The sequence below is a fragment of the Rhinoraja longicauda genome, chromosome 10 (assembly GCF_053455715.1).
Source record: "Rhinoraja longicauda isolate Sanriku21f chromosome 10, sRhiLon1.1, whole genome shotgun sequence".
NCBI lineage: Eukaryota > Metazoa > Chordata > Chondrichthyes > Rajiformes > Arhynchobatidae > Rhinoraja > Rhinoraja longicauda.
The window spans coordinates 26426572-26443697 of NC_135962.1; the positions used below are offsets into that span (position 1 = coordinate 26426572).

Below are 17126 nucleotides of genomic sequence, written 5' to 3' on the forward strand. Positions count from 1 at the left end.
TTTCACACAATTGGAGGTGGATATATGGATTGAGCTGCCAGAGGAGGTAGAAGAGGCAGATACATAAAAAAACATTTAAAAGACATCTGGACAGTACATGAACAGGGAAGTTTAGATAAGCCACACACGGGCAAATGGGACTAGTTTAGATGGGGCATCTTGATTGAGCCTGGACAAGTTGGGCTGAAGGGCTTGTTTCTGCACTGCATGACATTATGCCTGCTGATCTTCAACATTGTTTGGCTAACCAAGTCCCCTCCGCTTACTGTGGAGCTAAAGCGTATTGGGGTATGATCGACAGCCATGACCCATTTTCTTGTACGTTTAATGAAATGTCCATTCATCACAGGTGCCAATAAACACTGAGGCTTGGATTTCCTAACCAATCATATGGAAGACTGGAAATGTGGCAGAGTACAATTTACCGTGTACAAAGTACACTGAGCTCGGCCGGGAGTGATGCCTCACTGTTGTTTGAGCTGCCATTTGGTTTCAGCTTGTAAGAAGTGTTGGTGTACAAGCCTTGCCATAACCATTGAACACCCGACTCACCCTCCAAATTAGAGCAAAAGTGGCTCCTTGCCTTTCCGATGGCCTTATCGAGGTCTTACCTGGACTTCCTATATGAACCCACATCACCTGACTTGAATGCCCAAGATCTGGTCCTCAGTAGATTGCCAACCTTCTGGTTCATCCAAAGCTTCTGAATAAAGAACATTTGTATGGTTTCGGTGGAAAGACACTCCTCCACTCATTTCTTTATTAAGCCGATAGCAACAGTGGTGGTTTCGTTCAGGTCCATTGGAGGGATTAGCATCTTTGACGGTGGAATAGCAGTGATGGAAGATGTTTGATCCTCTGGTGCTGCAGGCCGCATGCTAGTGGTAGTGAGGAAGTGACTTCTTAAAACTGGTCCAGTTGAAGTCCCAAGCCATGATGGGAAAGGGGTCAGGTTATGTAGTCTAATGTTTGTTGACCATGGTGTGCAGCTCTTCCAGTGTTGGACAAACGTCTGCTTGTCATGATGATATTGGGGGTGAATTCCCTTAGGTGACGGAAGGGATGGCTTCACCGCTAGGTGTTCAATGTGCTGAGAGCAGGAATTGCTCCTGTTTTAAATGGACCATGTTTTAAATGCAGAGAGAAGGAGTTGGATGGTTCCATCCAAGTAGCACCACAAAGAATTTACCACGAGGCATATGTTTGATCTTTTTGTGCACAACCCGCAGGCATTGCCACTTTCATTTCACTGCACATCGAGTATGTGTATGTGACAAATAAATTTGACTTGACTTGATGCCTCCGCCGCTCCCTTTCCCTGATGCCGTTGTTCTGTCAAGAAAATGAAGAAACCTTTGGGCAACACTTGGACACAATGGACAAGTTGGGCTGAAGGGCTTGTTTCCGTGCTGTACTGTTTTTTGACAGGTTAAATAGTATAACAGTAACAGAGTAACTAAATGGAATTGAGAAATAGTTTTGCATGTAATGCAGCAAAATGACTAAGAATTAAAGTCAATTTTTAGAAAGCCCTAAATCACAATGGAACCTGACCAATCAAACACATGGTTTTATTTGGAATACCGGCTGTAATCCTTTCAAGCACATCACTCTGTATTAATACCTAATAAGGTTAGAAGCCTGAGAGGCCGCTCGCTGTTCATGAGTAAACTTGGCAGACGTGGGCAGCATGGATTATGTAAGCCTGTTGGACTTCTCTAAATCAATACACAGATTTATGTAGAGTTTTGTTCTTCTAGAGACATTTCTCTTCAGTTACAGCACCAGTCAATAAAGTTGAAAAGACTAGGAAAATACAATCAACCTTTATTAAAAAAAAAGGTAACTTCACTCAAAGGGAAATTTCAAATTTGCAATGGAGATTTGTCGATTGTATGTTTACTTTTATTATGTTTGTAGAATGTTAGGATAAATTAAAACATTTCTTTCAACTTTGCAGTGAATTATTACTGCATGCCATAAGTATTCAATCAACATATAAACATCTGAATTGATACAGTTCACTTGATGAGACAAATAGCCTCATTTTTTTGTGATACTTTAGAAAACTTCAAAATCTAGTAAAAATCCTGTGTGATCTGTTGAATTTTGTCAAAAATAATTTAATTAGTAAGAACCATTGGCGATGAGTTGCAGAATCAAAAGGTAGATCAGCATCTGATTAAGTAAATAATTTGCTGAAGCAAATGACTGATTGTGCAGGAACGATCACAATTGCAGTTAAACTATAAATTAGAGAGAAAAGCATATGTGCAAGAATGAAATCAGCCCAAAATTTGCACAGTAGCCACCCAATTGATTCCTTTCATTTGATTGAGCCTAACCCAATTTTCTGCGTTCTTAGTATTTCGCTTTACATTGTTAAAGTTCGGTTCTTAAAACAGACAACAACACAAACAGTTAAAGGTAAACCAAGCAAAGCTTTAATTATTATCAGACGGGAGTGGGGGGACGAGTGCTAAGGGTGTAGAACCATACTCAGCACTCCCCATGCTTCCACTCAAAGATACAGCATTTTCGCAGCATTTTTATACAGAATTTGCAGCAAGAATGTTTAACACAACATTTCTTTCAAATCAATCACAAATTGTATCGAACATAATATACTTGTCACCCTAGTCATAAAATATTCCACACCATAAGTCATTAGTCGAAGGTAAGGACCCTAATCATACCACAGAAGTTCTTGTTTACACACTCCCAGAAGTAGTCAACAATTAACCACATCCTAATCTTAACAAGAGCATTGTCAATCATCTTTCCCAGACATTCTTCCCAGGCATAACAGGATATACTATCGGAGCCTGGCATTCAAGCTTTAGGAATCACATAGTTGCATCCTGCCTGGTGCAATTTTGCAAACATCAGCTATTCAGGACCCAAAGTTCAGGCTGATCCTGTTTATTCATTCTACCATTTTATTATTTCTGTGATTTTGCAAGGATTGTAAGTTTCAGCTATCAAACACATCCTTATGAGCAATTAGTATTCCTCCACCATCAAAGGCGACATAAGTAAATTTCTGCCTCAGAAGGCAGTGGAGGCCGATTCTCTGGATGCTTTCAAGAGAGAGTTAGATAGAGCTCTTAAAGATAGCGGAGTCAAGGGATATGGGGAGAAGGCCGTAACAAGGTACTTCAAGTCAAGTCAAGTCAAGTCAATTTTATTTGTATAGCACATTTAAAAGCAACCCACGTTGACCAAAGTGCTGTACATCAGTTCAGGTACTAAGAACGAACATACAATGGCACACAAACATAACAGCACATACATAAACAGTTCACAGCGCCCCCTCAGAGGGCCTCAAACGCTAGGGAGTAGAAATAGGTTCTGAGCCTGGACTTAAAGGAGTCGATGGAGGGGGCAGTTCTGATGGGGAGAGGGATGCTGTTCCACAGTCTAGGAGCTGCAACCACAAAAGCGCGGTCACCCCTGAGCTTAAGCCTAGACCGCGGGATAGTCAGTAGCCCCAAGTCGGCCGACCTGAGGAACCTGGAGATAGAGTGGTGGGCTAGAAGATTTTTGATATCGGGGGGGGCAAGCCCGTTTAGGGCTTTGTATGTGAATAGGAGGAGCTTGAAGTTGATTCTGTACTGTACTGGGAGCCAGTGGAGAGAGGCCAGAATCGGGTTGATGTGGTCCCTTTTACGGGTATCTGTCAGGAGTCTCGCTGCGGCGTTTTGGACCAATTGCATGCGGGACAGGGATGATTGGCTGATCCCAGTGTATAGGGAGTTGCAGTAGTCTAGGCGGGAGGAAATGAATGCGTGGATGATTTTTTCAATGTTGTCAAATTGGAGGAATGGTTTGATTTTAGCTATGGTACGAAGCTGGAAGAAGCTGTTTTTTACCACAGCGTTGACTTGCTTGTCAAACTTTAATGCAGAGTCAAATATCACGCCAAGGTTTTTGACATGCAGTTTGACTAGGGAGGATAGGCTTCCAAGGCTGCCTGTTATCGTTTTGATGGAATCGGGGGGGCCGAATAGGATGACCTCAGACTTGTTCTCGTTTAGTTTCAAGGAAGTTCTGTGCCATCCAACATTTTATGTCCTCAAGGCAGTGCATGAGGCTGATTAAATTTGACCGGTTGTTGGGTTTCAGAGGGAGATGATGTGGATGATCTTATGGTGGATAATCTTATGGTGGATGATCAGCCATGATCACAGTGAATGGCGGTGCTGGCTCAAAGGGCCAAATGGCCTACTCCTGTACCTATTGTCTATTGAATCAATCGCAATTCTAAATTGCTATTGGTTTCATGCCTTAAATAACCTGCTGAGTTATTTCCAGTAATTTCTGATTTTATTTCAGATTCTTAGCATTGCCATTGTGCCGATTTTATATTGTGGTATCTCCAACTGGTTCATAAAGCAGAACTTCCCATTGACAACCTTCAATGCAGGGTGACAAAAAGGCAATCATTTATTGAATTACTTTTAATCCACAGTGTAAAATAAATAACTTTTTAGTTACAAAACTTCTAAATTAGATTATAGCTTCTCTGCTAAATTTATTATGTATTTGCAAAAAAAAAATATTGCAGCAGCTTACTTTTAATAATCCATTTTACTTTTAGAATTTTTAAACTTTAAGTTACATGATGAAATAATAAACTAGCATTTCTTTGGGAAAGTTGTTCTTAAAATAAGTGGAGGTATACAAAATTATGAGGGGCTAGGTGGAGTAAATAGGAAGATTCTTTTTGACCTAGGAAGCATGGATTTAAGGCACCAAGTTGAGTTTAGAGATACAGTGAGGAAACAGGACCTTTGGTCTACCCAAGTCCATGCCGGCCAGTTATCACCTGTACACTTGTTCTATCCGACACACTGGGGACAATTTCCAGAAGCCAATTAACCTACAAACCTGTACATCTTTTAAATGTGGGAGGAAACCAGAGCACCTGGATAAAACACATGTAGTCACAGGGAGAAAGTGCAAACTACAGATGGCACCCATAGTCAGGATCAAACCTGAGTCTCTGGTGCTGTAAGGCAGCAACTCGACTGCTGCTCTGCTGCCCAAAGTGCTGCAGTAACTCAGCGGGTCAGGCAGCATTTTTGTATATCATTGATCGGTGACGTTTCGGGTTCGCCCATTTCCCCAAACTGCAACACTCCCACCCAAACCTCACCCTCGATGCCTCGTCACACAAAGTTGAAGGTATAGACTTGAACCTTCAGATCACTCGCAGAAAACCTTAAAGCATCTTCAACTACCCACCAGGTGCAGCCCGTCATTGACAGTGATCTTTTGGCAGGGTCCAGCATGCAATTTCCATGTAGATACAGGTAGATTTATCCTACAGGGAATGGAAGCATCTCACTCAGCTGCCATCAACAGTCAGCATGTACCAAAAGCCTAATTACACAGGTGGCCTCTGTCTCCTGCACTAGTCTTCACTGTCGGGAGACCTTGCCTCACATATTCCTCCAACTTTTTAAGTTTAATTTTGAGATGCAGTGTGGAAACAGGCTCTTCAGCCCACTACATCCGAGCCAGCCAATGATCACCTGTACACTAGTTCTATCTTACACCCCAGGGACACTTTACAGAAGCCAATTAACCAACAAACCTGCACATCTTTGGAATGTTAGAGGAAACCAGAGCACCCGTAGAAAACCCACACAGTCACAGAAAGAATGTAAGACTCCGTACAGACAGCACCTAGTCAGGATCATACCTGGGTGTCCGGCATTGTAAGGCAGCAACTCTGCTGCTGCGTCACTCTTAACCCTTTGGGTTTAAGAGGAGCATGGGAGACAGAGGCAGTCTGAGTTGAAAAGATCAACTCTTAGTTAGTCTTTCACCCTGAAGGCACCTGCAAAGAATCATTTTAAACCATTAATTTTACACAAAAAGCAGGTCATCTTTCAAATCATCCAAGGTTATGGAATAGTTGGAATTCCAGTCTCTCTGAAACAGATTTTTTAGCTGAAGGTGAGCTGTGTTATCAGCCTCTTCCTCATCTTCTGAAGTCTGATTTATCAGCAAGCTCACGCCAGTTGTAGAATTGAAGTAGTCAAAAGACCAATTTGAAGTACCTGGAAGACATCGTAGGGAATGAAATCAATGTACTTGCAGCTTCAAGCAAAGTAGATATCCCTCCCTCCAAAATCTGCGAAATACTTATCAGTATATATAAAAGCAATTGGGAGTGGAATTTTTATTTTGCAAGTGTAAACAAATTTTCTCTTGTTTCCTACTACATAATGCAAGAACATTTTTGATTATAATTTCTATAGCATATCAAGGACTCCAACCATAAATCTCGGCACTGACTGGCAATCAAGGCAATCCACATCTCACGAGTCCTCTGTCAATGTATTGGACAGATTGCATTGGACGTGGTACATTTAGTGATTTGTGCACCTTTGCTGATGATAACAATTGTTCCAGGGAAATAGAACTAGCGAGGAGTAAGTCCTAAATTGCAACTACTCATATTTAATCTGTTTACCGATTGCTGATTCAAGTGTAATTGATGCCGAAGGGCCATTCCTTTGCTATACTGTTCTACATTCTACTTTTTACAATAAACCACATTTGGTATTTAATCACCTCTACAATATAGGCATTTGTTCATATCTAAGATACCAAATTGAGATTTAAATTTATCAGTGTGGCGGTCCCTGGGTATTAGGCCACTCCTAGGGTCAGTCCCCTCGGCACTTGACGGACAGGGATGAGGGACTGCCCACAGGCTACGGGGTTTTTACCCAGAGCTTTTTGGGGGGTGTTCATCCCTTCGGTGGAACTCGTTGTGAGTGGATGCTCACAACCTGCATTAAAGAACTTTCAAAACCTGCCTGGCATCCAGTCTATTTCTGGCCACGTCCAGGCCACTATATTGGTGACCCCGACGTTCATCACGCGTCGTGATGGACCAGAACAATGCACAACCCGGCCTTCAGCCCACCTGGAGGACATGCTTACGGGCGACCATGAGCCCTGTTGCTTGTTCAAACATGCTTACCTTCGGCAGCTCCCAGCCGACATCCGCCTACAGCTCGCCAGTGATCCCTTCATCAAAACGGAGGCGCTGGGCGAGCACGCTGACCAGCTGTGGATGGCCCTTAACGAGGAACTGGAAGCGCTGGCTGTTGTCTCAGCGGCGTCGGGAGGCGCACAGCAGGTCGGGACCTCCGTCGACCGCGTCTCAGGGCGACCTCCGCAGCGAAATCTGGCAGCCATCGGGCACCCCGGCGCAGGAACGTCGACTCCGCACGGCCCGCCGGCAGTTCCTTTCGACGCCAGCAGAGGTCGCTGGTGGTCGGCCCAGTCAGCACCACCTCCTATACCGCTGGAGGCCACCAGAGGTCGCTGGTGGTTGGTCCAGTCAGGACCATCGCCTATACCACCGGACACCAGCATAGGGGGCTGGTGCTATTATCACCGCCGCTGGGGAGCAACAGTCAAGCAATGTCGCCCGCCTTGTGCCTTCCCGGGAAACGCAGGGGCCGGCCGTCAATGATTCCTTCGGCGGCTGGCCAGATCCATCGCGTGTTCGCTCGGGATCGTCGCACCGGGGGTCGGTTCCTCGTGTACACCGGAGCGGAGGTGAGCGTCCTGCCTCCTTCCATCGCCGACATCCGTGCGGGCAAACGCGGCCCCCTCCTCACAGCGGCGAACAGGAGCCCTATCAATACTTACGGGGTACGCACGCTCGCCCTCAACTTCGGCCATAGCTGGTTTACGTGGGGGTTTGTCGTTGCCGACGTTTCCCAGCCGCTGCTGGGCGCCAACTTCCTGCGAGCGCATTCAATGCTCGTGGATGTCAGGCAGCAGCGCCTGGTGCACTGCAGCACTCTGGAGCCGGTCTCCCTCCATGTTGGCCCCCTGTCGTCCGTGGATGTGACTTATGCGCGCATCCTGACGGATTTCCCGGGTATCATCGAACCCCACTTCCGATCCTCCGCCCCCAAGCACGGGGTGGAGTACCACATCCCTACTACCGGGCCGCCCATGCACGCCCGTGCGCGGCGTCATGCACCAGACAGTCTAGCGCCCCTCCGATAGCCCATGGGCGTCACCGCTCCACATGGTCGCCAAGGCGGATGGGGGCTGGCGCCCGTGTGGGGACTACTGTCGCCTGAATGATGCGACCGTTGTCGACAGGTACCCGGTCCCGCACATCCAGGACTTCAATGCTCACCTGGCCGGAGCATCAGTGTTCTCCAAGGTGGACCTTGTGCGTGGGTACAACCAAATTCCGGTCCACCCCGACGACATCCCTAAGACAGCCATTATTACACCGTTCGGGCTGTTTGAATTCTTGACGATGCCGTTCGGGTTGAAGAACGCCGCACAGGCCTTCCAACAGCTTATGGACTGTGTGTGCCCTGGCCTGGACTTCGTATTCGTCTACTTGGATGACGTACTCGTAGCCAGCCGCTCGCGGCAGGAGCTCCGCACCCACCTCCACCAGCTGTGTCAGCTCCTCAGCGATTACGGGTTGGCTATCAACATGTCCAAGTGCTGTTTCGGGGTGACGGCCATCGACTTCCTCGGCCACCACGTGACTCCACAAGGGGTGGTACCTCTTCCGGCCAGGGTGGACGCTGTCCGCCAGTTCCCCCGTCCAACCACCGTTAAGGGCCTGCAAGAATTCGTAGGGATGGTCTCTTTATATCACCGCTTCTTGCCGGCGGTAGCAGGACTCATGCGCCCGCTTTTCCACCTCCGGACTGGTCGTCGCAAGGAAGTCGAGTGGTCCGACGAAGCAGGAGCGGCGTTCGAGCATGCCGAGGAGGCCCTGGCCGCACGGGGCCACAATGCTTGTCCATCCAAGGGAGGATGCCCCAACCGCCCTGACGGTGGACGTTTCTGAGGTGGCGGTCGGGGCGGTGCTGGAGCAGCTCATTGACGGGTGCTGGCGGCCGCTCACCTTCTTCAGCAGGCACCTCAGCGGCGCTCAGCGACGTTACAGCGCTTTTGACCGTGAGCTCCTCGCCCTGTACCTCACACTACGCCACTTTTGGTACTTCCTGGAGGGGAGGCCCTTCACTGCCTTTACAGATCACAAGCCGCCCACCTTCGCATTTGCCAAGGTTTCAGATCCATGGTCTGCGTGGCAGCAGAGGCAGTTGGCGTACGTGTCCGAGTACACCACCTAAATCCGCTTTGTGGAGGGCAAGTACAACAGGGTGGCCGACGCCTTATCTAGACCCGCGGTCCACGCGTTCTCCAAGCGGCCGGTGGTATTGATTATTCCGCCCTGGCAGCCGCATAGCTGGTGGACGAGGAAATGGCCGCCTATCGCATGGCAGTTTCGGGCCTGCAGTTCGAGGACGTTGTCTGTGGTCCTGGAGGTGCAACGCTGCTGTGGACGCCAGGCAGGTTTTGAAAGTTCTTTAATGCAGGTTGTGAGCCTATTTCTGGCCACGTCCAGGCCACTACATCAGCATATTTCACCAATGTTTTCACTCTTCAATTTATTTTGAAGTGTAAACTTCAGGGTCTGAAGAAGGGTTCTGACCCAAAATGTCACCTATTCTTTCTCCTGAAATGCTGCCTGACCCACTGAGTTACTCCAGCATTTTGTGTCTACTCAAGGACGTAGGTTTAAAGTGAGGGGGGAATGATTTAATAGGAACCAGAAGGGCAGGATATGTCGTAAATGTGTAGGAAAGAACCAGAAGGGCAACGTTTTTAAGGAATGGGTGGTAGGAATATAGAGCAAGCTGCCAGAGGAGGTAGTTGAGGCAGGTACTATCACAATGTTTAAGAAACATTTAGGCAGGTACGTGGATAGGATAGGTTTGGTGGGATATGGGCTTAAACGCAAGCAGGTGGGACCAATGTAAATGGGGCATGTTGGCCAGTGTGGGTGGGTCTGAAGAGCCAGTTTCCACTCTGTATGACTTTATAACTCTAATACTATTTGTAGCCTTTTTCCATTTATTGATCGATTGGAACACCGACGCTTTTTGAGAAAAGGATAATGCTCTTACCTATATATGCAATATTTTCTGTTACAAAGTATTTGCCATGACTCAGTCTTGCATAAGGAATGTTGCTAAAGTTACCCGTTGGAACAATGAAGAGCTTCTAGAAAAGGGTAATATTTCTGTTACTATTAATCAACAAGAATGTACATTATGCATAAAATATTCAAAGAGCACTGCAACTTTAACAACCTCCCCAAAATAATTTGATATTCCATAGATTTTAAGGGCCCTAAAATGATTTTTTTTAATTGTCTAAGTATTCCTCACAACAACAGTCCAAATATTTCAATGGCACGTAGATTACAATGACATTGTTTTAGAGTACCAATGAAGTGTTTAAAATAGGAATTGATGTTACACCATATACATTTCTGTATTTATCCTTACATTAATAAATTACAGGTCCTCCCTAGGTGATCACAGGATTCGTCCCCAAGAACGGTTTATAATCTGAACAGTTCGTTAATCGGAAATGCAGCTGCCCGATAACATATTTTAATAAAAAACATCGGCCAGCCTAGGGCAATGTGTAGTTAAACTCAAACATTGTGTTTAACTCAACTATGAACTTTTTCACACAAGGGTGGTGGTGTATAGATCGAGCTGCTGGAGGAAGTTGTTTAAGTAGGTATTTTTGCAACATTTAAGAAACATTTAGACAGGTACATGGTTACGACAGTTTAGAGGGATATGGGTCAAACGCAGGCAGGTGAGACATGTTGGCTGGTGTGGGAAAGTTGGGCCGAAGGGCCTGTTTCCACACTGTCAGACTCTATGACTATCCAGATATGCCGTAGCAGTCTGAGTTTCCACACAGCAGATGTCTCTCTCAGCAGCCGGCAAACCCACCCCTCCTCCCCATCCAGACTCTCCCAAGTATTTGATCAAATGTATATTAATCAGGTGTTCTTAACCTGGGAATGAGCTGTGAGAATGAATAAATTCTCAGCCACCATTAGTGCAGCAAGTAATTTTTTTAAGTAAAAAATCATTTTAAATACCACATCAAAATGGACTTTCTTGATGTCTCTTAGAACCTGCAGTGACTGAAGATAGGCCAGCATGGATTTATCTGAATGCTTCCAGTAACCGACCAGAAGTTGGATGTGAACACAACGCTCTATGGCTGCTCTCCTCAGCGAGTCATCAATAAGCGGCCAATATCTAGGTAAAATGCGAGATTTACAATCACATAAAGGATTCCAATTACGTGAATACTGTAATTGTGTCCCTGAAGTACAAGTAACCCCTTTTACTTACAGTATATGCTTTTGAAAACGTGACGTTGGAAAATATTCCATGACAGAAATAAAGATAAACAGTCTGGCAGCATTTATGCCACTAAGAATAGCATCAAGGTCAGTAGTCCGGCCTTTAGGACACATCCTTGGAGGAGAACTCTAGATAAATCAATAATTATGGTCAGTACCTGAAAAGTTTTCTTTAATCTCAGTTGCAATCCAGTGATTGTTAATTGCTAGTTTGAATTGATATCCCTGGTTTCTGTATAATGGCTGAGATAGAGTGGATATGGGAGGATGCTTCCAGTAGTGGGATAGTCCAGGACCAGAGTACACACACTCAGAATAAACAATGGAGCTTCAGAATGGCGTGAAGGAGGATGGTAAATCTGTGGAATTAATTGCCACAGAAGGCAGTGGAGACCGTCATTTGTATTTCTAAAGTGGAAATTGATAGATTATTGTTTAGTAGTCAAAGGTTATATGAAGAAGGCAGGAGAATGAGGTTGAGAGGGAAAACAGATCAGCCATGATCGAATGGCGAAGTAGACTTGATGGGCCATATGGCTTAATTCTGCTCCTATGTCTTATGAACTATGTCTTATGTGTATCTATATGGCTTTAATAGTGCAAGTGCATTGATATAAATAACATCCTTGACATGTTTTAAACACGGCTCTTTCAACGATTGGTATTGGTTTTATTGTCATGAGCACTGAGATACAGTGAGAAGCATGCTTTCCAGGCAAATCATGCCATACATCAGAACTATCAAACCATACGCATGTACACAGGTGGTGCAAAGAAAAATATTAACAGAGTGCAGAATATAGTGTTGCAACGAAGTGAAAGTACAGATAAAAAAAAGTGCAAGGGCACAACAAGGTAGACTATAAGATCAGGACTACATCAAATGAACCAATCAAACAAAAAAACATTAAAAGACATCACATTCGTCAAGTATCAGACTTATATAAGCTTTACTGTGCTCCACTACATTTCCACCAGACGTAGGGGAATAGCCTGGATTAGGGTGGCAAGGTGGAGGGGTAAAGGATTGGGAAAATGTGTGAAGGAAAATGGAGAAATAGAAAAAGAGCGGTGTGGATATAGGAAACCAAAATGGTGGAAGAAAAGGCAGAAAAGCAATAAGTACAGAAGAGACAGGAGAGAGTCTGAAGAAGGGTCTCGACCTGAAATGTCACCCATTCTTTCTCTCCTGAGATGCTGCCTGACCCGCTGCGTTACTCCAGCATTTTGTGTCTACTGAGCTGGAAAGCAAAGCTGTATAGGAGAAAAGAGTGAGTTTTTAAAAAATGGAATGAAGGAAAAACAGCATGTATGAGTGGAAAGTTAAAGGGAAGGGGAGAACAGGAATGGGGAGATAAGGAGAGGGCAATGGGGAGGGGAACAGAGAAACAATGGGAGAATATTAGGAATGTGGACACAGAATAAAATGGGAATTATAAAGTGGACCACAATATAAAGGACCGTTGGCTGTTAAGGAGTCAGACTGCTATATTTCAGGTCTATTTGCATAAGTTTACGATTGAGGTGGGAAAGGGGAGGAATAGAACTGAGGAGAGATGAGAACTGCACCACAATAATATTTTCCAGACTTTGCAATAATTGATACAAAATTGCAACAAATCTGCAGCTCTGAACAGCAAAGCACTCAAACCAATCTGTCCCTACAAACCCGTCCGGCCCTCGTGCGGTAAGAGACCGCCTCACCTCCGTTCTAGATTTTTTTTTAGAGATACAGCGCAGAAACAGGCCCTTCGGCCCACCGGGTCCGCGCCGTCCAGCGGTCCCCGCTACACCCACTAAGGACAATTTCTACATTTGCCCAGCCAATTAACCTACATACCTGTACGTCTTTGAAGTGTAGGAGGAAACCGAAGATCTCGGAGAAAACCCACGCAGGTCACGGGAAGAACGTACAAACTCCGTACAGACGGCGCCCGTAGTCAGAATCGAACCTGAGTCTCCGGCGCTGCATTCGCTGTAAGGTAGCAATTCTACCGCTGCGCCACCGTGCCGCCACCTTTTGCGGGAGAACAGACGGGAGAGGAGAGTGGGGACGCAACAGACGATTTGTGGGAGACGACATGGGCGTGCCAGGCACCGACCGATGCGGGGAACCCACGGCAGGAACAACGGTTGGTGGTGGGGAAGCTGAATCAACTGTGGGAGTGAACACGAGATGCAGGGCGTCAGAACTCGGAGTCGCAGGACGCGGTTCCTTCACCGGAAGGATGTGTTGACGATTGCGCCTGTAGATGACCCCGTCCACTTCGACCAGGTATGAACGTGGCTCCGTGGAAGGGCCGTAAATGTGTCCCAGTCGTGTGTGGCCCTTGTCGGTTTGCAGACGAACCACTTGTCCACGTGCAAGAGGTGTGAGTGGCTTACTGGACTTGTCGAAGAACCGCTTCTGTGTGTCCCGTTGACGTTGTAGTTGCTTCTGCACCACGGGCGGGGACCGAATGTGGGGCTGGAGTAGCTGCTGGGAGACAGGCAGGGGAGCACGGGATTGGTGAGACATTAGTCGCTGGGCTGGCGAGCCTAGGACAGGATCCCATGCAATGTTCCGTAGATTGAGTAAGTCCAGGTATACATCGTATTTTGCAAGGTAGGCTCGTTCCATGAGTTGTTTCGCACTCCGGACGGCGCGTTCGGCGAACCCATTGGTCTGCGGGAATTCGGGGCTGCTGGTAATGTGTTGGAAGTCCCATCGTTTACCAAAGTTCTTAAATGCTTGGCTGGTGAATTGCCTGCCGTTGTCAGACTGAATACGTGCAGGGGAGCCATGTACAGAGAGGTGCCGTTGCAGCTTCTCGATCACAGCCTCCGAGGAAATGGTCTGCAGAAGATCTATCTCGAACAGCCCGAGTAAGAGTCAACCAAAACTAGGTAGTGTTTCCCGTACCATTCGAAGATGTCGGTAGCCAACGAGGACCATGGAAGAGGCGGGACTGGTTGGGGCAGTAGGGGCTGCTTCTGCTGATGTGGCGCCAGGCTGTTGCAGACAGCGCACGTTTCGGTTCATCCCGGGCCAGTAAAACATGCTTTGCGCCCGTTGAAGGGCTGCCTCTGCGCCGGGGTGACCCCTGTGGACGTCGTTGTAGTATTCGTCCCGGAGTGCGGCTGGAACCACCGCTTTGTGGCCCTTGACTATGATTCCGTCCTGGAGCACTAGTTCGTCGCGAACCAGGAAGTAGGCGTATCTCAGGCGGGGTGTTTGACTGTTCGACTATAGGTTAAACCAGGCAGATGGGACTAGTGTAGATGGGGGATCTTGGTCGGCATGGGCAAGTTGGGCTGAAGGGCCCGTTTCCATGCTGTACGACTGTAATATTAGTATATTTTTTTCTACTGTGTGCGTTTCAGCCTCAGAAGAGGAACTTAACTTTTCTTTCATATGGGTCTCCACACATACCTCCCTTCAGTAAAGATGGTTTGGGTAACACTGAAGCCATTGTTAAGGTGCATACACCCTACTGAGAATTAGTACAGATACACCCACAACAGGATTTAGATCCATGCTGATTTATTCACAAAATGCTGGAGTAACTCAGCAGGTCAGGCAGCATCTCGGGAGAGAAGGAATGGGTGACCCTTGGTCTCGACCTGAAACGTCACCCATTCCTTCTCTCCCGAGATGCTGCCTGACCTGCTGAGTTACTCCAGCATTTTGTGAATAAATCGATTTGTACCAGCATCTGCAGTTATTTTCTTATACTACTTTTAGATCCATGCTCACAGATGAAGTCCAGAACAGAATCAATTAGAAAAAGGAGCTGATGAATAGTCTTAGCTGCACAACCTAGCCATGTAGACTTCATAAACATTGTATTTTAAAACGTAATCCAAGCATTAACGATTTCTACAGCCATTATAGAATGTGGACTAAGCAGGATCTGAGGGTCAATCTCCGTAAATTCCCCAGCAATTGAAAAATATGCTCTCAAACCGTTTGTTAATATAAATGCCAGCACTTATCATGGGGCCTTGACCCAAAAAGTCACCAAACCATTTTCTCCGGAGATGCTGCTTGACCTGCTGAGTTACTCCAGCATTTTGTGTCTATCATGGACATTGTTCTTTCAGTCAAAAGGTTGGTCTATCCAACAACCTCCTTTTAAAAAAAAAATCTACTCACTGAGAAGTACACTTTTGCAGCAGTTCCATTCAGTTTAACATCAAGAGGTGTTTCTTTATTAAACTTTGTGGAATAAGAAGATGGCCATGGTGTGGGAATGGTGGCATTTGGCAGTCCAAGACTCCAATAAGTTTCAAATATTTTGGCAAAATCATTGGCAAGGCAGCTGCAGTTGTATATTACAGCTCCTAATTCCTTCACCTGGGAAAAAAACACATCAAATTATATCTGACCGTATTTGATAATGTAATAAGAAGTCTAATATCCCATATTACGGGGCGTGGCTGCATTCTGCAGCTGCAGCTCACCGGCAGTCTCTCTGTCTTTTTTTTGTTTTTGTCTATTGTCATCGTTTTAATGTTTCTTTTGATCTATTTTTAACTCTATGTGGGGGGTGGTGGGGGGGTGGAGGAAACCTTTTTTTCCAATCTCCTCCTCAACGGAGACGCGACCTTTACCGTGTCGTATCTCCGTTCGCGCTATGGCCTAACACCGTGGAGTCGGTGGCCTCCAGCTGGGATCGACCTTGAAGACTCCGGTTGCAGGGCCTGGACTTACCATCTCGGAGGCTTCGGCCGTGGGCCCTGCAGACCGCAACATCTGGAGTTCGCAGGTCCCTGGTTGGCGACCGGCTTTCGGGAGCTCCAGCTGTAGCAGCTTCGACCGCCCCGGAGCGCGAGGTACGATCGACCCGCTCGCAGGCCCTTCATCGCCCTGCGTGGCCTTGCCGCTGTAATGTATTCATGCATATTCATGTGCCATGTTAATGAGTGGGCGTTCCTTGAGCTAGGAATGCTGGGTAAATAAAGGCTGGTGTGATTCAGGCAACTAACGTGTGAGTGTACTTTATCTTTATGCCGTGTTGAACATAACAAAATTGGCGACGAGGACGGGATTGTGGAGGAGACTGAGTTTGTTTTGCATAGCTTTTGTACTGCTAAGTTTTAGGTGCTTTGCTACACCAGAACAGGCAGGAAATCTGAGCTTGTGCAAAGAAAAAAAAAACCTCTCCTCATTCCTTTGTTAAAAAAAAAAGAGAGGGACAAAATGGCGGCATCCACGGGCTATATCGGAAGCCTGGGCATCTTTGACAAAAGTAGAGAGCCGTTCAGCTCCTATATGGAGAGAGCAAACATGTTCTTCATGGCAAACAACATCACAGAGACCAGTGGTGAAGGAGAGGTAGTGGCTGAAACAAACAGGGCCGTTCGTGAACGCATGAAAGCGATTCTGCTCACGGTGATCGGACCTGAAGTGTACGGCACACTCGTGAATATCCTTGCGCCCATAAAGGCAAAAGATGTGCCATTCTGTGACATTAGAAAGAAGTTGGAGGAGCACTTCAACCCAAAGCCTCTGGAAATTGCAGAAAGCTACAAATTCGGCACGAGAAACCAGAAGCAAAACGAGACAATCAATGAGTACATTGTTGCCTTAAAAAAGTTAACATTGCACTGTAACTTTGGAGCCTTTCTTGAACGCGCACTACGCGACAGATTTGTTTGTGGTCTAGTGGACGAACGAATTCAGTCCAGACTCATGAGCACTCCTGATCTTACGTTTGAGATAGCATGCAAGATTGCTACTACAATGGAGATGGCATCAAAGAATGCTCGCGAGTTTCGTTCACCACATACTGCAGTGGCCGTGTACACTCACAAAGCAGCGCCTAGGGCCAAACTGAAACCGAAATATGGCGGGGAGCCGAGTGCAGCCAGTTGTTATTGTTGCAACGGTAATCACCCA

The 17126-nt window shown here is 46.4% G+C and overlaps 1 protein-coding gene across 1 annotated transcript in view; it reads right to left on the bottom strand.

Moving 5' to 3' along the window:
- Positions 1–4681: 4681 nt before the first annotated feature.
- LOC144597292 (5'-3' exonuclease PLD3-like) overlaps positions 4682–17126 on the bottom strand; it is a 31710-nt gene continuing 19265 nt past the window's right edge. Inside the window, exons 7-11 of the mRNA XM_078406459.1 lie at positions 15381–15581; positions 11235–11374; positions 10976–11138; positions 9978–10074; positions 4682–6068 (exon numbers count right to left, since the gene is read on the bottom strand). Of these exons, the coding sequence (XP_078262585.1) occupies positions 5875–6068; positions 9978–10074; positions 10976–11138; positions 11235–11374; positions 15381–15581 (795 nt within the window). The 3' untranslated portion in view covers positions 4682–5874. The remainder of the gene's footprint in view (positions 6069–9977; positions 10075–10975; positions 11139–11234; positions 11375–15380; positions 15582–17126) is intronic.